Source organism: Ochotona princeps, chromosome 4 (assembly GCF_030435755.1).
Source record: "Ochotona princeps isolate mOchPri1 chromosome 4, mOchPri1.hap1, whole genome shotgun sequence".
Lineage (NCBI taxonomy): Eukaryota > Metazoa > Chordata > Mammalia > Lagomorpha > Ochotonidae > Ochotona > Ochotona princeps.
This window is the reverse complement of record NC_080835.1, coordinates 52590980-52618020: the sequence shown is the minus strand read 5'-3', so window position 1 is coordinate 52618020 and position 27041 is coordinate 52590980. Positions and strand designations below refer to the sequence as shown.

Below are 27041 nucleotides of genomic sequence, written 5' to 3'. Positions count from 1 at the left end.
CCAGTGCCTGTCTATTACAAGTGATATGGACATTTCCTTAGGAAGCAAAGCTTAACAAATTCTTTGGCCTCTCTGCCTAGCCTCTGACAGTTTCTTCGCAGGTTTGGTGGTCTCATGGGCAGTCTCTAGATGGTTGATGCTAGCAGATTCCTGCTGTCAGGGATAAAGAACACCATTATAATGTGTGTATAGATAAGCCCATCTCCAAAGTAAACTCAGCATAATAAATCCAAACCATGGTTACATTCAATCATTTTCTTCTGGAATTTTACAGTAATTCCACATCAGTCCTAGGCTAAGCTTAATCTATCATCTAACCCATGTACATAGTTCTTTGCATTTCACAGCTTGAGACTCCATGGTAGCCCCCTCTCACAGTTCCAACTCCGTGCCTTCTCTTTTGCCTGTGCTGCCAATGTCATCACAGCTCTGTGCTTGCATCCCCCATTGGCTTCCTCCGTCTTCCAGGGGTGGCAGGATGGTCATTTGAGGAAACAAAGGCATCAAGTTGAGCAATTTGCCAATAGATACATGAGCTGGAACCTATGTTCTGTTTCATCATGGTGCTGTATTCACTGAACCCAGCTGCCTCTTGAGGATTCAGTCTCTTCAGTTTTTGTTGTAATTTTATTTTTGTTTTTTGAAAGTAAAACTTCACTTCATTATGATAGTTTTACAGCATTTAAATTTTTCTGCTTTTCAAAATCATTCCAGTATTCTGATCCCCAGTTTTTGTTATGATCAGCACACACCTGCTCCTTATCTAACCTTTTTAATTTTGTCCATGACCATCCTACACTGCAGGCTTCTCAACCAGATGAGTTGACCATTGAGGAACATGAGGTGTTAGAAGTGATTGAAGATGGAGATATGGAAGACTGGGTAAAGGTATATTCCTTTGCTCATATCGCCCCTTCTTGTGACATTTCTAGGAATTTGTTTTGGTTCTTGCCGTTCGCTGTCCAGTTTGTGTGTACAAACCTGTCTCATGACATGTCTTTTACCCAGGCTCGAAATAAAGTTGGCCAAGTGGGTTATGTGCCAGAAAAGTACCTACAGTTCCCCACCTCGAACAGCCTGCTGAGCATGCTGCAGTCCTTGGCCGCTTTGGACAGCCGGTCCCACACATCCAGCAATTCCACAGAAGCAGAACTCATCTCAGGCAGCCTCAACGGAGATGCCAGTGGTAAAGACTGAGCACGGCACTCTTTATTTGGTCACATTGGACTCAAATTGTAATACACTAGCATAAGCCTTCAGCAGGTTAAAGAGCACAAGTTTATTACTGTTCTGTGATAGGAATGTTTTCCTGTATTTGGTTATATTAATCCTACACAGTGGAACCTTAGAGTTGGTCCTCAGTGTGTAAGGAAGTACAGCTTACTGTTCTTCTGTGTAGGGCCCTTTTGGTTATCATGTGAGCAATGGGGTAGTTGCAGAAGCCACCTGTATGTCTATGTTCTTACCGTATGTTTCTCTCTCTTGTTCCCTAGTCTGTTTTGTGAAAGCACTTTATGATTATGAGGGCCAGACAGATGATGAGCTGTCTTTTCCTGAGGGGGCTATCATCCGCATCGTGAACAAAGAAAACCAAGATGATGATGGCTTTTGGGAAGGGGAATTCAGTGGAAGGATTGGAGTTTTCCCATCGGTGCTAGTAGAAGAACTTTCAGCCTCAGAAAATGGTGACACTCCCTGGATAAAAGAGATTCAGGTACAGGAGAGGGAAGGAAGGCTAAATTAAAAGATGTATAAAGAAACTGACTCCAGGGAATCTGCTGATCTAAGGCCAAAGTGGGCCTGGTCTCTGCCTCACTCCTTCACCCTAGTCCTCAGCTGAAGGTGCCTGCAAAACCGAGTTTGGGGAGTCCTCATGGAATATGTCCAGTTATACTTCCATTCTCTCCCATGTTCTTTTCTCTGAACTGGCTAACAAAAATGCTGAATTGTGTATGATATGCTAAAGATTGGTTTGGTGAAAGAGAGAAACAATACCAGAGAGGGAATATGCAGTATCTGTAGTTGTTTTATGTAGGACAACTATTAGCTGGCACTTTCTTTCCCACATTCTCAGAACCTGCCTGCCTAGCTCACTGCCTACCTACCAGAGCCCTCATTCCATATTCAGGGATACTGTCATCATAGGGAAACTTGCCTTACAGGAAACTCTGATTTGAAATCAGTTTGGTTTGTCCTCTCAGGGATTCTGTCACAGCAGGCCTGACACAAAGAGGAATAAGAAATGAGTTTGCCTAGTTGTTGCACTGGTGATTGTGACCATTTAGCCTGACATTTAAAACAAAAACTCAGCCAATTATCTTATCTCCATTGCTTCCCTGCCCCCCAAGAAAAAAAAAACCTCTTTTTTTTCTTCGTTGAGCTTACTGAATTGGGTTTTGGCAAGTTTTCAACAGAAACCTAGAAAATAATGTGACTTGGTAGCTGTCTAGCATAAACTCAAATCAGTAGTATAATAAAATCTGAAAGAGGAAAAAGTGCAACCCAAAACAATTTTGGGGTAGTTCCTTTAAACCCACTTGCTTCTCAGGAGGCTGGCAAGTTTTCACAATCCCCTCTGGGGAAAGGGAATGTGTACGAAGTCAGCTTCCTTGAAGGGGAGACACGTCCATGGTAACCATCCCTCCTTTTGCTGCAGATCTCTCCTTCCCCCAAGCTGCACACCTCACTGCCTCCACTGCCACTGTATGACCAGCCTCCCAGCAGCCCGTACCCCAGCCCAGACAAGAGGGGTTCCCAGTACTTTCCTCGGTCTCCTTCAGCAAATGGTAAGGGTTTTTCCTGGCATGGGTCTAAATGCATTTCACCTCAGAAATCCATGTATTCACACACAGAACTGTATTAGCATTTTTATTGCTGAGCAACACAAATAGAATGAGCTGTTTTGATTCTCTTCCTTTAGAAAACAGCCTCCATGCAGAATCACCAGGATTCTCACAGGCATCCAGGCACACTCCAGAGACCTCATATGGCAAACTGCGACCTGTAAGTCTCCTATCTGTCAAAGTGACAGAATACAGAGTTCCTTCAAATGGACAGTTAGAAATTAATGTTCCCCTGGGGCCTCTCTGTGTTGTTACTGACTCTGCCAAGCAAGGGTGAAATGGGTTTGGGAATGTGAAAAGAGCTATTGGAAAGGAAGGCTATAAAATCAGTTCATCCTGGAATGTTTAGTCTGTACTGGAGCTTTTCTCGCTGAGCCATGGCAGGATGGCAGGAGGACAGCCACAAATGGAATATAAAGAAAAGCTCTAAACAGAAGCACTTTTCTTTTAGCAAGTTTTGTTGAGAACCTAACTTCCAGCCCCATATTTGCTTCTTTGAGAGACACTGAAATGAAATAAGATACACTTCATCACCTCAGAAAGATCCTGTTCTCAGGGAAAATATAATCAGACAGCTAGTTCCTTCTGCCCATCTTGATGCCACTGCCACCGTGATCCTACAGCATTACCCACTCCAGGGTCAAAGCTTTCACTTTGGTAATCCAGAAGATGTCTCCCATGTTAATTTACTTGACTGTTCATCAGCATTTGACACCATTCTTCAAACCGCTGGTTTCCATTCAGCAGAATAGCTCTGAGTGCCTTGTTTGGACTTGAGTCTTGACCCTAAATGTGATAGGAAGCCATTGCAAGGTGACTGGCTTTGCATTTTTAACACTGCCATGGCAGCTAAGTGGTAGATGACTGGAAGCAATAGATTATATTAGGACAGCTGGTAAGAGGACTAGAAGTGGAGAGAACTAGAGTGATTTCTTTGCTTCCCTATACTTTCCTATTTTGCTTTCTACCTCTCAGACCTTTCCTTTCTGCAGATTTTGCAGACTCCTGACATCTCCGTCTCTGCAGTACTTCTCATAGTTCTGTCCCTGGGCCGTACTCGAGGAGACACTGAATGCACTCTCCCTGCGTGATTTCATCTATCCCCACAGCTCTGACAACCATTTATGTTCCCATAACTCACAGATCTATAACTATCTGTGCAGTCTTTTCCCTGGGCTCTACGTCTCAGGGTCTAAGTTCCATACCTCCAAAACTCTGTAAAGTGTGTTGAATATCTTCCCTTGCAGATATGCTGTTTCTCCCACATTACCTGTATTGGAACCCCTACCATACCTGTGCTTTGGCCAGCCATCACTCTTTTAAAAAAAATTACTTTTATTGGAAAGTCAGATGTACAGAGAGAAGAAGCAGCAGAGAAAGATCTTTCATCTACTGGTTAATTCCCCAAGTAGCCACAACAGCCGGAGCTGAGCTGATCTGGAGCTGAGTTGATACAAAGCCAGGAGCCAGGAGCTTTTTTTTCAGGTCTCCCGCATGAGTGCAGGGTCCCAAGGCTTTGGGCCATCCTCAGCTGCTTTCCCAGGCCACAGGGGAAGAACAGCCAGGACACAAACTGCTCATATGGGATCCTGGTACATGTAAGCAACTGGGCTACTGTGCTAGGCTCCCTCTAGCCTCAGATCTGGCATAGGATAGCTATCAAATCCTGCTGGGTTTGCCTTAGAGACAGCTCTCAAGTCTGTTCATTTCTTTACCGCCCCCACTACTGGTGCCTTAGTTCAGACTCATGTCAGCTCTCATCCAGATGATTCTAAACATCTAATTTGTCATCCTGCCTGCACTCTTGCCCACCTCTGATCTTTCCTCTAAACTGTTACTTGAGTCATCTTTACCCAAGTCTGATGCTGATTAAAGTCACCAGGAGCTCCTATTTGCTGACAGAATAAAGAACATATTTCTTACCATGGCTCACTGATGTTCTCACAGCTTAACCCCAGCCCACCTCCCCTGTGAGACAGGCTGAGGCTTTCTTGCCTGAACATTGCTTTCTCTTAGTCCCAGCACAGGCTTGAGAAGGATGTTAGGACCACAGTGAATCTAGTACCCATGGGACTTTCAGCCTAGGCAGCAACCTGATTCATGGGTTTGACATTTCATCCAAAATAGCAGTTACTTCTCAGTGCGGGAAATGGTGATGGTTAGATAAAAGCATGAGACAGCTAGGGAACCCATGTAGTTGGATAGAGATGGATGGTTATGGTTTGAGATGACCTAGGCACCCAATCAGGAAGCTAACTGACAGTCCTCCTTATTGTTTCCTGCTCAGGTCCGGGCAGCTCCTCCTCCACCTACGCAGAACCACCGAAGGCCTGCAGAGAAGATTGAGGATGTGGAAATCACACTGGTGTGATGATGGGCTTTCCCATCTGTTACTGCTACAATCAAGGCCAGGCTGAGAGCTTGGCCAGTCTTGTTTTTTAGGCACCTTTGCATGATGACTCTTGAACAGAGTGAAAACAAGGAGGATTATAAGTGACTGGGTGGTCTGAAGAACTCCTCCCATGTTTTGGATATTTTGTGCCTTTTTGTTGTCATTTTGTATGTCATCTCTTACCACAGCACAAATCTTGTGGGCCCTAGAAGCAGAGAGGGGGCAGCCCTCATGCCTACCAGTGGTCCGTTTTTATATGAGACTCAAGACCAGGCCTTGTTCAGGGCACACAGAATTACTGATCATGTGCACTCGTACAGTATATTACTGTGGCCACAAAGATGTGGCAGATTCTCATCTTTCTTCAAGTGGCTTTTGCTCATCTGATTAAGTAGTAATCAGATCAAGTTGGCTACATAAGGAAACATAAGAAAGGATTTCAGGAGAGGCTGGCTCCTCCCCGAAGTTAGTCCCCAGACTAAGAAAGTGAAATTTATTGGGGGGAAAAAAAAGGCGAACTGTTCTGAGTTTAGCGCCAATTGCATTAACGCACATCTCTTCCACAACTAACAGATTTAAAAGAACAGTGTCCACTTTGTATTAATATTATGCTGTTCATTTAGTATTAATGGAGGTATTATGAGGGGCTGAACCAAGAGCTGCGTCTTGTCCATCACACAGACTAATAAAAGCAGAAACGGAGCTTCCAGGCCTGAAATGGGCCAATTTAATGTCCTCTTTATATTTGGATATTTTTCATTCTAAATTTTGCAGTATGCATTCTTCTGACCAGCACCTATAGAATCTGAATGCCCAGATAAATTGAGGGCACCAACCCCCATCATTGAGCTTCTCTACTAGGAAGACCCTTGACACTGTTGGCCCACATGGCTGGGTTGTAGCTTGTCCAAACCAGCTGACACTCTTGGAAAATATAACTTCTGTATCCCACTATCGTGACATGCCTTTGGGAGGAAGAACTTGTGGCCCATGGAGGAAACCTGCTTTCCAAGAGAAAGGAAGATGGGATTGCCCATGCTGCATAGTTGCAGAATAACACGGAAACACGAGTGTCTTCTGTCAGGGAGAACCGAGAATGTTACGCTTCGCAGCCCAGTGAGCCTGCAGCAGCAAGTGCCCCACACCAGGGCCCTGGCCCTCCACCCCCGTGCAGCATGGAATGTGTCATCTGTGAACTACAGGAAGTTCAGCTGTTACTTTTTTAAAAATTTTTGTTAAGAAATCAAATTTACAGAATTTAGCCCAAAACTTCTATCATCCTTTAAAAACTGCATCCCTCCTAAGAATCTTTAAAAAAAAAAAAAAAACTTGAAATGCTCGCCAAACGTCCCCATGGGATTTTGAACCAAAAGTAAGGTCAACGTGGAACAATTTTTCAGTTAGTCATGTGATCACTTTAGTGATAATACCTGATGATGAATCTTCTACATGATTTTAGTGATTTTTTGTTGTTGTTATCTTCATTTCTTAACCTGTTGATCTATTTGAGGTCTTTTGTGTTTATCAAACTTATTCTTAAGTTTAAAAAAGAAATTAAGGTGTGGTTCTTCAAGATTTTAAAGTCTGCTGACATGTGCTCAATCCACAGAACAGTTCTTGCCACCCAGTCCTGTGCTTTCCTGTCAGCTAGCCAAACTGTCTTTGAATCTGGGTTTCCCATGACCTCAGAGCAGTATTTGAAATCTTTTGTTAGATTTTAAAATACTTTTTGGAAGAGCTGCTAATTTTATTTTAAAAAAATAAAGTTGTAAAAATATGCGTCCTTTTTGGAAAGTAAGCCCTCCCTCCAGGACACATAACCCAGCATGGCAGAGCACGGGCAGTGCTCAGAGGGCCTCTTTACAGGCGCGCTTTCTTGCCGTGGCTGTAAAAAGTTTGTATTTATTATATATAAAATGTTGAATAATAAAAACATGCAATTATGTTCTCTATGTTTCCTTTTAAAAAAATTCAGGTAACAAAGCTTTTCCAAAAAGACCATGCTTCTTAGAAAAACACCTGTGGGCCCTCGTTTAAACCCTTGAACAGATGCAGAGAGCAGGAAGCAAGTTCATCCACCCGTGGTGTGCAGTCCTTGATGCCACCCAGGAATTGAGTCTCATATCCTGGGTAGTGAGGATGGAAATGAGTAAATCACCACCTTTGCTTCCAATTCCTTCTCAGAAGCAAAAGCTAGAAGTCAGTGCTGTGCAACGTGCAGGTAGGAAAGGGCCCAGAACATGCTGGCAAGCTGAGCCATGAGCTTGGAGTCTGCCACTCCATGGCACAGGAGGGTCCCTAGGGTTGCCTTGGAAGCTGTGACTGCTAGCTTCTAGGAAGTGGTCATGCTGAGCTCTTCTTCCCTGTCCTAACCCCCCCACTCTCAGAAGTAGTAAACTGTGTCAAAGTACTTTATTGGTCACAGGAGTGCACAGAGAATTCCTGATTAAAGGTTCAATCCCCCTCATACCCAGCCAGCCACCCTGAGGAGCAGGGCTGCATCCCTCCTCCTTCCAGAGCTGAGGATGTGCAGTGCATATTCCAGACAATTTTCTGTGTATAAAATTCATTCATGTGCACAATGCTTATTTACAGGAGAGGGATTACATAATATGTTTGGATTTCTGTCATTCATTGTAAGCCTGCATTATATTCTCCAGTTGGGATATATCATAATTTAGTGCTCGCTTCGGCAGCACATATACTAAAAATTGGGATATATCATAATTTAAACATTCCTTTTGTGATGGGTATTCAGGTTTTTTACAGCCATTTGCTATTAGAAAAACTAAAAATAGCATCCTTGTACATGCTTTTATGTAAATCTATTCCATACTTGGCAAATTCCTAAATGTGAAACTTGAGAGTCAGAAATATATCTCTGTATGTAACTTTGTTAGATTTTGCCAAATGAGCTGCCATAAGGATTCTCTTTATACTCAGCAACAGGCAATATCAAGATGCCCCTGGGAGTCAGACCTGAAGATCTGGGTTAAATGCTGATTACACCACTTGACAGGCAGGAAGACCAAGCTTCAGCACTGTCATCTGCAACCGTGGGTAATGCTGTGGACCCGGCAAGGACAGGGAATGGATAGCACAAGGTGGCCTCTACAAACATGCCTGTACCCTTGATTGGCACTGGCACCCTTAATAGTCCTCCAGCCACACAGTAGCAAATGGGATTGTCAGGAGGCCCAGGGGAAGGAACGCACATGAAGTCTTTTACCATAAACCTGCGAAGGACAATTGGGACGAGCAAGAGGTCATTTTTCATCTCCTGCCTCCCCTGCATGTGGAAGCTGCTCATGTTAGAGACCAACATTGGCACTGCAGACTGGTTTGTGACCAGCAGCAGAGTTGGGTTACTTGCCCCATCCCAGTGTCAAATTATTGGCCTCCTCTGCCCCACAAAGCTGGCTACAATCAAGCCATGGATTCACACCACATCACTGGTTCCCTTCTCTCTGACTCCCCCACCCCAGCACACACTGAAAGGATGTCACCTGGCCTTAGTCCTGCCACTGCTTGCTGGACCCTTTCCGTCTAAGCTGCCATAACCCATCTTTAAAAGAGGGAGGAGTCCTCTAGCTCTCCTGTTCTGATAGGCTTGGCTTTGAAAAAAATCACAGCATTTGAGCAAAGTGACACAGACTTAGTGGGACAAGCACAGTGACTGTTCGAGGCATTGGCTTCCTGGACTGTGACAAAGTCGGCCCTTCTCCTCCAGCCTCTGACTACACCCAGGCTGCTCACCCATGGCTCAAGGAACCCTGCCGTGGCTTCAGCTTTGGCTTTGGGAGCCTGTTTACTGTGGAGCACTCTCCATGTGGCCTTGTGGCAAACTAGCTGCTCTAAGCCTCTGCATTAGCTTTGTTATGAAGTTGTTTTTCACAACAGAAGCAATCAGAATACAAAACTTTTTAAGTCAGAACTATAATTTGTCTCAAAATTGTAGTACTTGATACAGCCAGCTACATTTCCTCCTAGACTCCTCCAATGTTTGCTTTGTGACTACTTGATCTGCGAAGAGCCACACAAATGTCAAAAAGCATCTTGTTCCTGGACTGTTTGCCCCTTGCTCCCAGTGACCAAAACAATACATACTGTGCTGCCACCATGATGTCTCTGCAAGCGCTGGTCTGGGAATTTTCTCCTGGAACATCTGCTACACCGTAACAGAGTTAACTCCCGAGCAGGGCTCACACCCCTGGACACCAAGGACCAGACACATACTAACCCTTGCTGTGCCAGGGATACGAGAGGGACACAGCAGTAAGACCTGGGCCCCAGTCCCTCCAGTATGCCTTGACTGTGGCTCATCCCTTGACCTTTGCAGGCCTCGCTCCCTTCATTTGGAACACAAGCATGAGAACACAAACATCCTAAGATCCAGTAGCATGCACAAATGCTCAAGACACCAATGACGGGGGACATAGAAACAGCCCGTACAGGCATGGTAGGTCACTGACCCTCCCTGCTGGGTCCCCACCTGCACTGTCAGGATTCCTGAGGCACCACCTCTATTGTTGCTCTTTGTGCATTCAGTAGCTTATAGCCATGGGTCGTATTCTGGACACTATAGCACATCTCCATCCCTAAGGGGATCAAATCTAGTGGGGAATCAATGTACAGCTTCCAGGACAGGGAAATGACAATGGGCCAGAACAGTGGCTTCTGTCACTTCTCCCTCCCTGAGATTTCAGGCTAATCAAGGCCTAAGGTTGGGGGGGGACAGGCAGAGGCAACCCTTCTCAGCAATGCTGAAAAGAACTGTCATGTGGCTGGGGCAGTAGAAGGGACAGGGTCGTGAGGTCCTGGAAGTTGGTGATTTGTCTAAGGTCTCCCAGTGGAACTGAACTGGATTTGCAGAGACCATGCCAGTCTCTCTCTGCAGTACCTGAACCCAGTTTTTTCCAAAGAGAGGCAGCAGCCTGGATTGTATGCCAGCTCCACTGTGACTCTATGCAAGCCATTCTAGTTTTGCCATTGGGAGTCAAGCTCAAGCAGGGAGTATAGAAAACCTGAGCACTCAGCACTGGCAGCTGGAGAGATCATGCATGCAGGGGTCCTAGTCTTGCCCCCTGTGCTGTAGCAAGGGTGCACAGCCCAGAGGGAGGCTCTCCCAGGTGACATCCTCTGCACACCTGCTTCTGTCCCAGGAACTCCCTGGCACTGTCAGGAGGGGAGCCTGAGACCAAGTGCAGATGAACTTGTTCTCCCCGAGGCAAGGCAGCCCCACCCTGGGCTTGTGGGTAGTTCTGCCCCTCCCCATCCTCTTCAGTGAAGCAGAAGAAATGGCTTAGAGGAGCAAAGTAAGTCACTGCCCCATGGTTGAGTCAGACTGGGTCCCAAGCACCTCTCTTGGTCTTTCAGGTCACCAAAGAATATGGTTCTAGGAGGTGGGGGTGAATGGACAGTGCCTTGCTCATCTGTGCAGCTAGTAGCTGCCTCCCAGGCCTCATTTCCCTCTCCTGCATCTCTGCAGGTCCCGCACTTTGGGGACACTAACCCTCCAGACTCAGGAGTCAGAATGGAAGAGGGAGAAGACACAAGTGGGCATTAGCTTAGAGGCAAGGCTAGAATCACAGGCCTCTCCTCAAGATTGTCAGGCAGGGGACATACAGATCCCAGGGGGGTGATGGGCTCTGCAGGCCTGCCCAGTCAGGAGTTCTGACATTTGAGTGTATGAGGCACACAAGGATGTATGCACATATATATCATGTGTCTCAGCCTCTCAGAGCCCATTTTCTCCCGTTCAAGACAGCACCTACATCACAAGGGTTCAGTAGTGGTGGCTATTAGCAGTGTTAGGCTTCTGGACCACCAATCTCTGGAGGTAGAACTGCCTCTGCAGAGGCCAGGCTGCTGGTGATGCCTGGTGGCCATGAGGACCTGGCAGAGAGTAGGGAGGGGTGGGACAAGTCTTGATTTTAAGTGTTGAGTCCTTAGGTCCTGAAAGAGGAGACTTGCTGAGCCCTTAAACAAGAGGATTTAACCACTGAATGAACCATGCTTGAGATTTCCATTTCCATCCTGGCCTTTCTCAAGACCTCTCTTGACTTACAATAGGGACAGAAATAAACAGGGAGCTCAGGGGAGATGCCCACGCAGTCTGGCAGTGTGGGATAGGCTATCAGTGGGCAGATCCAGAAGGCCCAGTTTGAACTGGGAGCTAGGCGGGAAGCAGCATGCTCTGAACAGAGCAAGGCATTTAGAAGCACATTCAGAACAGGAAATGCAGCATGCACTGGGAAGGCTTCTCATGGCACCCAGGGACCTTCAAAGGGACTCAGCATGTGACCATGACACTTTAGGAAATAACTTGGCCATGCAAGAAGACAGGCTGGAAGGTTGCTGTAGCGGCCTCAGCAACAGGCTCTGGTCACAAGTGGGAATGATGGCCAGGAGGAGGGGGCTTAGTCTGTGGTCTAGAGCTCAAGGGAACAGATAAATAACTCAGACTGCACAGTGTAGATTTTGCTGTTCAACCAATGTTTGTATGGCTTGTGCCCAGCCCTAAGGGTGCCCTAGTTCTGGCCTATCAGCTGTGCCTGTTACTCAGAGGCTCACTGTGTGGATTAGATTTGGCACCAATCTAAGAAGGCCTAGGGCCGACCACAGTCTGCCCTCGCCCAGTAAAGACTCGATCCACCTCTACAGGAAGAATGCGAGCCCAGTCTGAAGGCAGGCCTGGTATTGCCCTGTCCCCAAAGACTGCTGTGGGTTTCCTCCATGCTGCCCCTCAGGACTCATGTCCTCCCTGGCCTCAGGTTACCCTGGGTGCCAGAAGCAGGAGAGCCCTTGGGACCAGGCTGCCCCTAGGGGCACATTCCACCAGTTCCTGCTACCTCCAGGCCCTTCTTCCTGCCATCCCCACAGTTAGCCTTGAGCAGCACCTGTCTGCTCAGGCAAGTCTGTGATGGCCCTGCTCCAGCTCTGTGCAGGAGGAAAGAGGGCCAGGACTGAGTGTCCCCAGTCCCCCAGCCCACAGGCCTCTGCACCCTATATGATGCAAAGACATTAGCAGTTTAGATGCTTTTTTCCCTTATCACTTGTGAAACAGGAGACAAGAGTTTTAAAAAACAAAACTATAATCCTGCCAACCCACCCGATTTTAAACCAACAGGCCAGGTCCTGCCAGGCCTTCTCCCCCATTAAACACAGAGGTCTCCTGCACCCCCGCTGGCCCTGGTTCAAGCACAGGGAAGCATTCTCAGCCTTGCACTTCTCACCAGAGCTCCTGCCCAGGCAGGGTGAGATGTGGCCCTAGTGCCAGAGCACCACCTTCCTGCCCTGGTCCACGCTCACCACATGGCTCCCAGCGTAGCACCAGGCCACAGCATTCACAGCAGCGCTGAGGAGAGGGAGAGTAGGCATCAGGTGGGATTCTGGGAGCTGGGCACCCATCCCCGCCCCTCAGTGTTAGCCCTAGGCAGTAGAACACGCCTCCTTGTGCCTGTCCCTTGGTCTATAAAATGGGGGCTGTAACAAAGAGCAGCCAAGTACATAAGAAAGGAACCTTGTAAGGAACAAGGGGCTATAGTAGGGATGAGTGAGGACTGAGGTGGACCAGCAGGCAGGTGGAGGTCATGCTCACCTGTGGGGTCCTTGAAGGCAACTCGCCAGCTTCCCAGTGTCCACATCCCAGATGTACAGGGCTCCGTCCCAGGAGCCTGCCAGCACATAGCTTCTGTCTGGGCTGCAGTGACCATAGCACAGCAAGAGAAAGGGGATCAGAGGGATGACTCGCACAGGGTCAGACAAGCCCACACAGCGCTGAAAGGGGTTACACTCACCTGAACACAGCTTTGGTCCAGTCTGAGCCACACTTGAAGCCATCAGCCCTGCAGTCAGACATGTTCAAGGTCAGGAGGGAGGGAGCTGCCGGTTCCTATTCAGCCAGGCACTCCACAAGTTTCCTATGCTAAGACAGCGTCCAGGGCAACCCCCGCCCCAGGGCCTCTTACAGAGGAGAGGCCAAGCTGCTTCAGTAAGGGCCGCAGGGCCAGCAGGCACAGGAAGGTACCTGAACACCTGGCGGATATTGCTGACACGCAAGTCAATGACCTTGAGTGTGTCGTCACGGGAACAGCTGAGCAGATGCAACTGATCAGGGCTGAGGCTCAGAGAGGTGACTCGGTCTTGCACAGGGATGACCTGGATGCAGCGGGGCCCCCTGAGGAGCAAGGACAGAAACACAGATGAGCAACAGCACCTTCCCAAGCCACTCCTGACAGGTAGGGTGGAGTGTAGTGGCCTTCCCAGCTAACAAAGTCCAAGGGCACCCCAGGAGCACAGCCAACAATGACTGACCTCCCCTGTCCCCACCACAGTCTGTTCCCCATAGCAGGACAGTTTTAGGGCCAGAGCCCTTGAAACCTCTGAATTACTAAAATAAACACCAGAGCCAAAAGCAATGAAAAGATGCCCATATCTCCCATCACAGCACCAGTTCAAATCCTGACTGCTTCACTTCAGATCCAGCTCCCTGCTACTGTCCTGTGGAGCAGCAGTTGATGGATCACGGAATCCCTGCCACCTCCAAGGGAGCCCTAGATGGAGTTCCAGTCCTGGCCATTCTGCCTTGTAAGTAAACAAAGGGTGGGGGGCGGGATTTCGGGTGGAATGGCAGTCTACACTAGCCAGTAAGGAAAGCCTGGGCCAGGCCCAGCATTAGCTATAGCTCTGCCTTTTAAAACCACACAAGCCCAACTCTGGACTCTTAGGTTAATGACCAAAAAAATATTTCCCTGTAGATTACAAAGTAGCATCTGCATGGAAAAAGGTGCTTCTCTCTCTGGCTGCAGGACCCAGCCACAACCCCACACCCCATGTAAGTCACTATGACCTGTCCACTTCCTCCCTTCCCCCACCCATGAGCAGGGAAAGGAAGGAGGACTCAGAGTCCTGTTCCTGGGCTGCTCCCCCATCCACAGCTTGTGCCCTTCACCTGCTGTCCCAGAAGCGGATCTTCTGGTCGTTGTGGCCACTGATGATAATATGGTCTCCGCACACCACGTCATTACAATAGGAAAGGACATTGATGGTCCTGGAGCCTGGGAACCCAGAGGCAAAGGCCAGAGCCTCAGATCAGGGCTGCTGGGAACCTGCCCTCAGGACCAGCATCCGCCCAAGACTAGAACCCAGGCCTCCAGACCTCCAGCTTCCCAACCCAGGCTTGCTCCCCAGTCTTCTCCACCCACACAAAGCCACAAGTCACCAAGAAACCAGACAGAAAGCATGGATGGGGGGATGGAGACAGCAGCCTTGGGGACCACTACCAGAAAGCAGCATGAGCTCCTTCACACCCAGACCTGGGGATCCCTGCCAGTGGGGTAGGGGGCAAGGTGGGGCCTCACAGTAGGCACGACCGAGGTCCCACTCCTTGACTGTCCGGTCCCGGCTCCCAGTCACTGCCTGGTGTCTTGTTAGCTTGAATTTGGCAGCTGTGACCTTGTCCTTATGTCCAGACAGTGTCTCCTGTTACCATCCCAGTTATGGATCAAAAGCATAGCCATGACCTCATGGGACCTCCCTAGGTCTCAAGTTATGACCTTCACCCCCACCCCTTCCCCCAGACTCACCTTGGATTGTGCCTCCCCAACCTTCCAGAGCTGGGCAGCCTGGTTGTAGGTTGCTGCCAAAACCTCACAACCCTGGGGAAACAGGAGTAGAAGGGAAGGGCCTAAGTGTTTCCCAGACCGGACAGCTGAACGGGACTGCCTCAGAGCCACCTGGCTCAGTCCAATATGGCAGGGAAAAGCCATACAGGACCCAGGGGTCCCGCCCGTGATACCCAGGATGTGCCCTCTGGCCCCAGAGCCCCCATGCCTCTCACCGAGGGGTCAAAGTCCACACTGGTGATACTGCCACCAGCTCCCTCCAGGGTCTGGTTGGCCTCCAGACGACCTGATGAGGGGGCAGCAGGAGAGGGCATAGGTGAAATGAGGGCACTATCAAGGAATAGAGACTGGGACTGATGGAGAAGACCAACAGCTCCCAAGAGCAAGGTCAAAATAGCACTGAGTCCATTCCAAGATCTAGGCTGCACCTCTCCTCACTGCCAGCAGGGATCACCACCACAGCTAGAAGGAACAACCCAAGCAGGGCCAAGCCAGCCAAAGGGAACAGGCTGTGACTCCCCAGCCCAGCCCTTTGCAGATTACGTAGCTTAGCACCCTTAATCTGCTGTCCAAATTCTGAGAAGTCCAGTTCTGCTGAGGCTCCCACCTGCCGAGCCACCACAGCTGGGCACATGCCAGCAGAGAAATTCAGGGTCCAAACCCACTGCCCCAAGTGGAACTAGTCAGCCCAGGGTCTGCAGGGACAGCACTGATGGGCCTGTGGTAGGGTGCAGGGAGGAGGTGGAGAAACCCTTACCTCCCACAACATTCCACAGGTGGATAAGGTGGTCAGCCCCTCCAGTGGCCAGCAGGCTGCTGTTGGGGCTAAAACACACAGCATTGACCTCAGAGAGGTGGGCGTCCTATGGGGAGAAGGAGACATCAGTGCCCTGATTCTCCCACGGGCACCTCTGCGCAGTCTGTGGCTGACCTAGTATCCTTACCCCAGGTCTCTCTGTGCAAACCTTGACTTTCAAACACGCCCCCCATGGGACTGCTCAACCCTGCTTAGACCCCTCTGCCAGCCTCTGTTGTCCCCCACAGCCCTGCATGGCCTCCTGTCTCTACCTCTCCATCCTTGTTCCCATTATGGCATGCTCAAAGGGCCCCCACAGCAAGAGGCGGATCCCTGGCCTCCACACGTGGCCCAGGGGCCCATATTGCCATGTGGGCTGGGGCCTGTCTTACCAGCACGTCCTGGGCCCCGGTGGGCAGGCGGGTGGCCACACACACAGGGATGCTCCGGTAGCGTGGTTCAGGCATGCTCCCAACTGAGTGGCCCCTCCTCTTCTTGAAACTGGGGGGTGGGAGGGGTAGGAGGTAGGGCATTCAGCAAGGCTTCCTGACATTGGTGGGGTCGGGGGCACCCAGCTCCCCTGAGGCAGCAGCAACAGGGAGCAGAAAGGTGCAGGTAGCAGAGCAGAGCCGCAGGGACAATGAGCACATTCCCAGATATTCCCAGATGTTCCCCGAGCCAGCGGTCAGCATGGGTCCACAGAGACAGGCACGGCTGCAGAGTTCAGCCTTGGCCTTGCCACTGGCATGTTCTGTGATGCTGAGGGAATTTCGAACATTGCTAAGTCTCCAGCATTCCCTGCCTGGCCACAGGCTAGAGCTCATGGTCCCCCCTGAGGACATTGCAAAAGGCGAGGCTGGCAGGTAGCTAGGCACGAGATGGGAATTGGCCACACATCAGGTTCCTGCCTCTGGGGCCCAAAACACGCACATACACAGGCACCACACAGACGGACAGATTGAAGCGCATACACTGACTAGGCCTGGCTCTGGGAGTCTAACTCAGAGCCCCAAGGGCGCACACACACACTTACTCCAGAAGCCCCTTCATCACATCCACACAGCGGGCCAGTGTCAAAGAGGTGGCTGAGGCAGACCTGGGGCGAAACCAAGAGACACTCTAAGGGACCATGGCAGCCTGCGAGTAACACCACACAGCCCTGGTGGCTCCCTGCCTCCCCGGCTGGAGACAGAAGATTGGCTCCTTTGGGACCAACAGGGTTGCAGGAAGGTGCAGGCGCAGAGGGACCTGGCACCCAAGGTCCCCCAAGCCTTCCACATGACCAAGAGCCACCCACCTCCAACTGCACCCCAAACCAAAGTTCCTGGGAGGCTGAGCTGGGGACCACTGGGGTTCAGGAAAGGGGTTGAGGAAGCCAGTTCTTCCTGGCCACATTATGGGAATCACCTCTATTTCCCCAGAGCTGTCAAGGATTTAGGGGGCCACTATCTCATGCATTGTCCCAAAGCTAGAAACTGGGGACTGCGAGAAAAGATTGAGAAGAGCCCTCACCTGGGCGGGGGGCAGTGCAGGCACATCAAGGGGGACAGGAGAAACGGAGCAGGGGGAACCCAAGGACTGACACTGCAGTCAGGTCGTCTCTACCATCACACTCAGGTGTGCCCAGTCAGTCTCCTGTGTCTGTGTGTACACCTGTGCCCACATGCCCAGGATGGCTGAGCCCACAATTCCCCTCCTAGTAACAGTCATTTACGAGTATATTGCCCTACCCCTAGAGATTTGGTCTCAGGACCCGGAACGTGGAGAATTGAGAGGGGAGGTGGCAAGGATAGGGGTTGAGGGTCCCTGAAGAGGTGCTAAACCCAAGGAGCTCTAGGCACCAGAGATCAGACCAGCCCCAGGAGGTCTCCATTGCACCCTATAGCTCCCCACACTCTTTCCCAGGCCAAGAGCTGCCACCCAAGGCCACAGAGGACTGTAGTAGCAGGTGGACTGGGGCCCCACTCAGAGCTCTGGGGCAGCCCCTTGGCCCTCACCTAAAAGGCCTCTTCAACCTCTCACAGGCCTCAGTCTCCAGCGACGGTGGTTTGGAGGTCAGGGCCAGAGTCTTGGGCCCCTCCCTGATGCCATCTCCCAGCGGGCCTGGGCTCCTGCAGGAGAAACACAGCTTAGAAAGACAAGGGCTCAGGCTGGCCCCTCCCTGCACCAGGGCTTGACATGGTGAGAGTGAACACGTGAACTCCCATTGGTGAGAGGACACTGGGCGGAGCATGTGGCTGGCGCCTAGGACCACACACCTCTGTGCCTTCTACAAATGTGAAGGGCCCTGGGACCACCGCTACACACATGCGCAGGCAGGTGCACCGGTCACCACCTGCCAGCGTGACCCACAGGCAGCGGGCAGCCAGCAGGGCTGCTCCACCACAAGGCTCTGGGGCAAGGCCATCCCTACTTACTCGCTGATGCTCACGGTCCGCTTGGCGGCCTTTTTCAGCTCCTGCGACACCAGCGCCTGGTTGGCCCTGTAAGGATTTAAGGTACCTAAGGGCCGGATGTGGTGTCTCACACGGTAGAGCGTGGGACACCGACTACAGGCCGTAACGGACCCTATACCTTCCCCCATTCCTACCTACGAGTTGGGGGTCAGGAGCCCTCCCTTTCCAACCTGGACGATGCCAGCTTCCTCCCCTCCCCGCAGGGGGCGGGTCCGGCTTCCATACCGCTCTCGCCACTCGTTGCGCAGGTTGCGCTCGGCGGCGGCGCGCGCCTTGCGCTGCACGAGCCGCTCCAGCAGGTCACGCTCCTCCTCCTGCAGCCGGCGCAGTGCCACCTCCTGGAGCCCAGTGTGGGCACGCAGCTCCTCGTAGGCCGCCCGCTGCGCCGCGTTCTGCGTCCGCCGCTCTTCCACCTGCTCGGCCTTCCGCACCCGCGCCTCCAGCAGATGCGCCACGCGGGCCTCCAGGGCGGCCAGCCTGCAGGGCACAGAGGAGAGCAAGCGCGCTGGGTGCCGAGCCGCCTCTGTCACTGCGCTCCCCTGCTGCCCCGTAACCCGCTTCAGACGGAGACAGCCTCAAAGCCACGGGGCCAGCTCTCCAAGCCTTCCCTGACCCGCAAAGCCCCACCATCCGAGTCCTCTGTTGCCAAGCACAGGTTTGTTTGAGGACAAGGGGACAAGGGCTAGCCATCCTCCCCACCCTAATCAGCGCGCACCTGTCTTGCCGCTCCTCCAACTCCGCCTCCAGAGTGTCTAGGGCTGCGCTCTTCTCCACCACCTGGTAGGCCATCTAGGGGCGGTGAAGGGGCCAAACAGGTGGGCAGAGGCGCCACAGTGGGACTCACACCAACCTCCAGCCCCTCTTGGCCTCTTAGGAAGGATCTGCTATTCCCATTACCTAGCCCCTATGACTATAAAAAAGCCAATGCTCATGTAGGTTTCAGGTTTTGCATGGGATGCCCCAGGTCACTGTAGAGGCAGACAGCGAGTACTTTGGGGCACTCATAGCCCAGGAGCAGGTCAGGCACTGGAGAACCACCCTTCACACACACACACCAGCTTGCAGAAACAAAGGCTCTCAGGTAAGGAGCTTTCAGCCCATTCCTATACTTTTATAAAAAGGTTCACTTTACTTTATTTGAAAGGCAGAGAGAGAGAGAGGGATTCTATCTGCTGGTTCACTCCCCTCAACAAATGCCCTCAACAACCAGGCTGGACCACACCAAAGCCAGGACCTTGGAGCCACATTAAGGTCTCCCATGTGTGCATCGGAGCCCAAGCACTTGGGCCATAGCCCACTGCTTTCCCAGACATATTAGCAGGGAGCTGGATCAGAAGTGGAGCTGGGACTCGAACCAGTTCTCTGGTCCAAGATGCCGGCATTGCAGGCAGCAGCTTAGCTCATTCACAAGGCCAGCCTCACTTCTTAAACTTCAAGATGCAGAGAGACAGAGATGCTCCCCAAGTGGCTTTGACGGCTGTGGCTGGCAAAGGATAAACTCAGCAACCGGGAACTCAAACCAAGAACCCAATTACTTGAGCTGTCACTGCTCCTCCAAAGGTCTACATTAGCAGGAAGCTGCAGTCAGGAGCCGGAGTCAGTTCCTGACCCCAGGTATCTGGGTGTGGAATGCAGACACCTAGTCAGCATTGAAGGCCTGCCTTCCCACCTCTGGCTCACTTCGACTGTCCAACCCACTCACATGCTGTTAGCTGTTGATTTATTGGGCTAGCACATTCCCCAGTGGACCAGAAAAGCCCCAGAGCAGGCATCACTAACTGGTGCTTCACCTGCTCCTTGAATACAGCAGTTATCATTAACCACCTGTTGACCAAAGGTAGAAGGTGGCTCCACCTCTTCTCAGCCATAAAGTTAAGGAGGATTCACTGAGATTAGGCTGAACCTTGCCTGCAGATAGTCAACTCTTGCTAGGTTTTGGACATTCTATTACGGGCTGGAAGATGAACTTGATGCTGGCTGCAATGTCCAAAATGTGCTGAGTAAGAGAGGGGAGAGCACAGCAAAGGACATAGGGCTGGAGACGGGTCTGGGAGCAGGGAAGAAGAAAGCCCTGAAACCGTGGGAGTCCAGGAGCCCACCCAAGTTCCAAGGACATCTGCAGTTAAAGGGCGGGGCTCAAGGGAGAGGAGAGGTACCCCAGCAGCCTCAGAAATGAGGGAACCCAGGAGAGGGGGCTGACACAGAAGCCAAGAGACACAGTACAGGGCCAGGCAGAACAGCACAATAGAGTCAGCCCACATCTGGCTGGTGGGCTGTTGGGGCCTCCCTCCTTGGACATCAGCTGGTACCAGACCCAGAAACTGCCTGGGCAAGAGGTGAGAATGGACAGGCCAGAGCAGGCGCTGTCACCTGGGAATGGGAACAAGGACTCCCAGGCCTCCCTCCATCTCCTCCTCCCCTCCTCCCCTCCATCCCCACAGTGTTGCAGGAGTGCACTTTCTCCTGCCTGCCACAGACACCGGAACCCCTGGCCAGCTCCAAGTCAGGGCCTGCCTGGCACACACTGGGGCTCACTGACTGCCTATAATGTTCAATGTGGGAGGTGCAGTGAGCACAGCAAGTATCCCCTCTTAGTGGCTCCCTGATCATGTTTTCCCACCCCCTTTTCAGGCCCCCTACCCAACTTACCTCACCACAGACCAGCCGGAGCCCCTCCTCCTCCTGCTGCCATCTCTCCCTCAGGGCGGTGAGCCTTGGCAGTGGGTCTGAGCTGTGCCTGAACTCCTCCTCCCTGTCATTCAATGAGAGAGAGGTGTTCGCAGTCCCCACATCCACCCCAGTGCCCAGAGGCCCCCAGGGAGGCCACACAAAAGGATTCTACCCTGGAAGGGGCCAGAGAGAGAGGTGGGAGGCCCCAGCAGCCAACAAAGGAATGAGCAACAGGGACCCTGTCAAGAAGGAGCTCCCCAGCCCGGAGCCCCAAGCCATGCCCAGGCCTCATCTCCACTGCCTCTTAGGAACAAGCAGCAAGGCAAACCCATGGGCATCAGATGAGGGAGGGGGGTGGGAAAGGCCTGCAAAGGGCAAAGACAGGAGTAGAAAGGGTCGGAGTACAGGTGGCACAAGTGCAGAGATGAACTGAGTGGGAAGAGGGGAAAGAAGATTCTAGGCAGCTGGCCCCGGGGGGTGGGGGAGAGGCCTCCAGGCCCTACCTCCCTACCCCCACTCCTGGGCAGCAGTCAGAGTGAGGTCATTGAACCCAGCTGAGGCAATGGGGGCAGGGCCCGGGCACAGGCTGGCCATTGTGAGCATGGATAGGACACTCACTCACCAGGGACTGTGGGGGGAGGTGGCAGCAGTGTCATCGCTCAGCTCAGACTGCGGCTTCCCGGAGAATTTGGCCAGCAGCTCAGCCTTCTCCAGGAGCCTGGTGTCTGCAGGGGCAAGAGCAGGAGCCTGTGGCAGAGATAGGCTCCACCCAACCGACCCTCAGCCAGGCAGGCCCCTGAGAACTGGCACGTCTCTGGGGGCTGTGCTTCGTGTCCGCTCATGCGCAGCTGGATCTCAGCACCCCGACAGCCATGGACCCCAGGCCCTACGCCTGGGCACTGTTCACTGAGGGCTCCTGCCCCTCCAGAGATCCACCCTCAGCCAGTCACTTCCCTAGGAGGGCTCTAACTTTCTGTGCTGAAGAGTGAACTTCACTTCCCCACTTCACCACCACCAGAATAGGAAGTCCTCCGGCAATTACCCAATAGACCTACTTAGGTTTGGTGGTTTGACCCTGAGACACACCTCTCTCCACCCCCAACCTGCAGACACTTCCTCTTTTCTCACCAGATCCAGGACAGCACAGGGGATGGTAAGCCCAGGCCTGGCTCCTCAGCTACCTGCCCTTACCCAATGCCCTGGCAGTTACCTGTGGAATTCCCTGGGGTTGGCCTCCATACCCAGAATACGCTGTACCAGGCCCGCAGCTCATCTTAAGAAAGTTTCGCGGTGCCCAGTGCACAAGTGTGAAGCCCAAGGCTCAGTGTCCACAACCACTGAGATGCCCGAGCTCCCCCTGCGGCAGTCTCTCCAGGTCCTCAGACCTGCAAATCCCACGGAGTGGTGGAGCTGCGGGCTTCTCCCCTCAACCTCCACGCTTTCCCTATTAGAGCAGCAGAAGAATGGGTCGGAGTAAGGGCAGATCGTGGAGAAAGGGCAGATTGCGTAGAGTTTGCACGGGAAGGTTAGTTCCGTGGGCATGCCATCCTGAGGGCATAGCAGGGTTCTCACCCTGAGACCTCAGGCCACTAGAGTCCTGAAACACAAAAGCACAACTGAGCATCCTATCTGGAACAAAGGCACCCAGAAGCAACTCCACTGTGGGGATGACTTGCCTGGGCCTAACCAGCTTGCTTCTCAGCCCCGGACCTTTGCCCTCCAACTCCCCAAATATCACCTATCAGTAGGGAAGAGAGTCCGGGCATCACTTTGTCAACAAGTCTCAACTTTTTCTGCAATGGGCTACGCAGGTAAAACGCACCACCCCGGGAGCGGAAGGTAAGACGCCCCACAAAAGCAACATTTTAGGGAGAACTCGCACTGAGACGCCCAGTCCGAGGGCCCTGAGGCGGCTCCGTCCGGACCCGCAGGTGAATGCCTCCCGCACAGTCAAGACATGGCAGTCACCGACGGGTCCAAGGCACAGCACACGGCCACAAGGTAGGCGCCAGGGCGCTGCTGCACCTGGATCCCCGCCCCAGAAGTCCGACGAACCCTCTCCCCGCGCCCAGAGCCTCTCCCGTCGGTGGCCGTCGGCCCAGCCCCGGGCGCGCACTCACAGGCGGGCACCAGGTCCAGGAAGAGCGTCTTCTGCGCGCGGTCCCGCTGCCGCAGCTGCCGTATGATGTGGCCTTTCCAGCGGGCTGCGGGCGCGCCGACAGGCCCGGCCCCGGCCATGGCCGCTCTCCCCGCGCCGCCGCCGGGACGCTCACCGCCCGCCCGGGCCACAGCGCCGAGCCGGGGCCGGGCCCCGCGGGGACTCCGTGACGTCGGGGGCGGGCGGCGCAGGGGAACCCCTGGACTGTACTAAAAGTGCTCCTGCGAGGGGGGAAAAGTCAGCGCAGCCTTGGCCCAAAGCTGGTCCCGCCGGGCAGCGTCCCCCACGCCCGTGGGCGCGCTCGGGAGGCGGGGCCTCCAGGGTCCCGCTGCGACTCCGGAAGGACCCGGGCTGCGCTCCCCGCTAGCCCCTCGTTCGTCCCGCACACCAGACGCCGGCGGACACGGCGGTGTGACAGGACTAGAAAACAACGAGAGAGAGGTTCCTGCTTCCGGAGAGGATAGCATCCGAATCGGGTTCGTGAGGGAGAGAGGGAAGAACTCGAAGCCCTGAAGCACCGCGGGGAGGTTTTGTGACTGGAACGCGCCCAGTCGGGAGCCCCTTAGGGCGCTTGGGTTCCAGTCCGCGGCTCCGCCTCCCATCCCAGCTGTGGTCCCTGGGTTTCCATCACCCAGTAGGTGATCCAGATGGAACTGCTGGCTCCTGGCTGTGACGGGTTTTGGAGGAGTGAACCAGTGAACAAGAGGTATTCCTCCCATCACATCCCCTAATAAATAATTTTTTTAATTTATTTATTTTTATTGGAAAGAGGTTTACAGAGAGAAGGGGAGAGAAAAAGATCTTCCAACTGCTGATTCACTCCCCAAATGGCCACAGTGGCTGTAGCTGAGCCAACCCGAAGTTAGGGAGCTGGATGTGAAGTGGAGCAGCCAGGACACCAAGGACTTTTGGAGGTAGAGGATTTAGCCAGTTGAGCCATGCCACTGTCCCACCAGAATCCACAGCCCCCCACCACCACCACCACTGGGCCAAATAATTAAAACACAAAAAGCAGACGTCCCAGCTGTTTCCTGGAAGAACCAGCCTTGTGGGGAACAAGGTTTAGGGACCCAGTTGATTGATGGCAGAAGATTTCGGGCTACTCCCGGCCAGAGACAAGGATGGGCTTGGTGGTGGTCTGAGGTTGCAGGGAGACCTGGCTGACTACCCAGGAGCCTGACTCAGGGCCCAGTGGTCCACTCCTTTTGAGCAGCCTCTGGAGGAGAAGCAATGGCTTGTGGGACACTGAATTGTGGTGGCAGGGAACTGTGCCACAACTGTCTGTCGCGGGCAGCCACCCAGCATTGTGCACATGCACGCTGTTGTGAGGAGGTTCGCCCCGAGTTACTACTATGTAAGGCCCAGCAGGGCCACTGCCAGGGAGCGAGTGCAGACCTGGCCATCCCAGAACAAGAGCGAGGAAGCTCATGGCCTCGGATTGGCTTAGCTGTTACAACCACTTGGGTGATAAATCAGCAGATGGAGAATCTTTCTTTCCATATATGCTTCTCTATATATCTGCCTTTCCAGTAAAAATGAATATAATATTTAAAAATATATTCTGATAGGGATGGGTCACAAGAATTAGAATGCATGGACTGGACTGCAACACCCATTAGTTTGTCTAGAAGATAGGGCTGGAGACAACTGATCTAGCAATTGCAGGTAACAGTGTGTGCATAGGCCGATATGGGTGACGGACTGTGCCGGACCCTGTAATGGAATGCACATGCAACAATCAGGTCTGGGATCACCTCAGATGAAGTTTCTTTGGGAATCCCCCCAGCTGAAGTCAAGAGCCAGGAATTCAATTAGGGTCTCCCGCATGGGTGGCAGGGACCCAAGTACTTGAGCCATCACATTTTGCCTCCCAAGGGGGTACATTAGCAGGAAGCTGCAGTAGGAGACAGAGCCAGGATTTGAACTCGTACACACCCATATCAGATATAAGGATCCCAAGGAGTTGCCTCACAATGTGAAATTCCTCAACAACAGACAACTTTATGCTCTATGAAAATTCCAGAAAACTGTCTTGCAGAAATGGAAAAAGCCAATCATGAAGTTCCTATGGAAATTTGAGGAGCTTCTAATAGCCAAAGCAGTTTTTAAGAAGCAGTACAAAGTTGGAAGACTCGAATTTTGTGATTTCAAGTTAAACAACAGAGCTGCAGTAGTCAAAACAGTGTGGTATTGACATAGGTTATACGTAAAGAGTGAAATACAGCTGAAGTTCCTGAAAGACACTGAGGCAGGTCTCAATCTGACTGGACACAGGGGCACTCAGCTGGGAAAATGTTGTGTGTCTGGGAGATGTTTCCAAAAGACAGTGGTATTTGAATGTGTGACCGAGTAAGGAAGAACTACTCTCACCTGGTGGAGGCAAACCAGAATTTCCTGTGTGTCTTTGCTGGAGTTGGCACCCTGCCTTCCCTTCCAGTGGACATTGGTCCTCCAGGCTTTCTGGCCTCTAACCTTGCTCTGAAACTCCTGCCCTGGGCTCCCCTGCTTCTCATCACTTCCAACAGGAGCAGTGCTTGCTTTCTTGCTGCAAGGTTTTCAGGTTTGGGTGGAGCCATGTTACTGACTTGCCTTGTTCACCAGCTTACAGGACATATGAACTCATAAAACCCAACAACAGGGCCCGGCGGCGTGGCCTAGCGGCTAAAGTCCTGGCCTTGAAAGCCCTGGGATCCCATATGGGCGCCGGTTCTAATCCCGGGAGCTCCACTCCCCATCCAGCTCCCTGCTTGTGGCCTGGGAAAGCAGTCGATGACGGCCCAAAGCTTTGGGACACTGCACCTGCGTGGGACACCCGGAAGAGGTTCCTGGTTCCCGGCTTCGGATCGGCGCGCACCGGCCCGTTGCGGCTCACTTGGGGAGTGAATCATCGGATGGAAGATCTTCCTCTCTGTCTCTCCTCCTCTCTGTATATCCGGCTTTCCAATAATAATAATAAAAATCTTTAAAAAAAAAAAACAAAACCAACAAAACCCAGATGACCCTATTCAAAAGGTGAGCTCAGATCTTACATCCTTTCTCCAGAGATGATCATCTCATGGCCAATAAGCCCATGAAAAGGTACACAACATCATTGTAGGAAATGGAAGGTAGAAGCTGCAATGGGATACACCACTTAACCTACTAGTATAGTTAAAGCTTTTGAAGAAAGAAGTAAGTGTTGATGAGGATGTGGGGAAAATAGGTTCACACTCTGCTGGTGGGAATGTTGGGTGCTGTCACTTGCCGGCGACCTGCTCCGGCTGACTGAGAGCTTGCAAAGGATGCGTGGATCGGCGAGATGATAAGAAGAAGAGATAAGACACGGACCACTATGACATGATGCTCATAATGGGCAACTCAGAAAAGTTGCCTTCTTTATTTATACACAAATCATCACAAACTTTTGCACAATATCCAATTGTTTCATTTTTACATCATGATCAAGAAAATGCAAAAAACAATCCTAACATATTATTTACTTTAAAGAAAACATTTTTGGCAAACCATTACTCATTGAAATCTGCAGTGACCTGGCTGAAGCCAGGAATTTCACAGTTGGCAGCACATGCAGTTACATAGTGAGAAATAGTTTACTTATACTCAAAATTAATCTTATACTCAAAATCAATTTCTACTAAACACAAACTAAGATTGATTAAAATATTAAGAGTACAGAATTTAAAGATTATACATGAAAGGATCTTATAAAAGCATACAACATAGGTTCTTTGCTAAATCTTATAATCAAGTCATGCATTAATTACCATCACCTTCACCTAGTGCTGATTCAATTGTTTTTTGTTCTTTTGTTAAAGGGCAGTGAAAGGGATCAAGGCAGCACAGCCAATCTACAGAGGGCCTTTACAAGAAACTTCCTTTTATCTATATAAACTGTTTTCTTTCCCTAAATATAAGTGCCAATATAAGACAAAATTTTTATAAACTGTTTTCTTTCCCTAAACATAAGTGCCAATATAAGATAGAGATTATAAGCCAATTTGAGGGGGGTTCACATTTGTTTCCCTTGAGAAAATGCCACATATACTTTTACTTTCTGTGGTGAGAAACTAGAATACGTCATATCATGTGTTGTAACAGTT

At 51.5% G+C, this 27041-nt stretch overlaps 2 protein-coding genes across 5 annotated transcripts in view; one reads left to right on the top strand and one right to left on the bottom strand.

Moving 5' to 3' along the window:
- FCHSD2 (FCH and double SH3 domains 2) overlaps nt 1–7180 on the top strand; it is a 261041-nt gene extending 253861 nt beyond the window's left edge. The window contains exons 15-20 of one of the 2 annotated variants that reach the window (XM_058663557.1): nt 805–888; nt 1009–1186; nt 1494–1714; nt 2657–2786; nt 2921–3003; nt 5131–7180. In XM_058663557.1, the coding sequence (XP_058519540.1) occupies nt 805–888; nt 1009–1186; nt 1494–1714; nt 2657–2786; nt 2921–3003; nt 5131–5214 (780 nt within the window). In that variant the 3' untranslated portion in view covers nt 5215–7180. The remainder of the gene's footprint in view (nt 1–804; nt 889–1008; nt 1187–1493; nt 1715–2656; nt 2787–2920; nt 3004–5130) is intronic. The other variant, XM_058663556.1, reaches the window with a different exon arrangement.
- A 5131-nt stretch (nt 7181–12311) lies between these two features.
- ATG16L2 (autophagy related 16 like 2) lies at nt 12312–23104 on the bottom strand. 3 transcript variants are annotated; one of them, XM_004589910.2, is made up of 18 exons: nt 22904–23104; nt 21406–21508; nt 20763–20865; nt 18829–18902; nt 18339–18590; nt 18075–18140; nt 17655–17768; nt 16691–16753; nt 16050–16158; nt 15619–15724; nt 15077–15147; nt 14823–14894; nt 14598–14718; nt 14189–14294; nt 13265–13414; nt 13035–13082; nt 12836–12937; nt 12312–12592 (listed from the first exon to the last, which is right to left on the bottom strand). In XM_004589910.2, exons 1-18 carry the CDS (start codon nt 23019–23021, stop codon nt 12505–12507), a joined length of 1866 nt encoding a protein of 621 aa, XP_004589967.2. In that variant the 5' UTR covers nt 23022–23104; the 3' UTR covers nt 12312–12504. The 3 variants fall into 3 exon arrangements, with proteins under 3 accessions (XP_004589967.2, XP_058519537.1, XP_058519538.1); XM_058663554.1 differs by lacking the exon at nt 16691–16753; XM_058663555.1 differs by lacking the exon at nt 22904–23104 and having other exon boundaries at nt 20763–20858; nt 21396–21655.
- Between the last annotated feature and the right edge of the window lie 3937 nt (nt 23105–27041).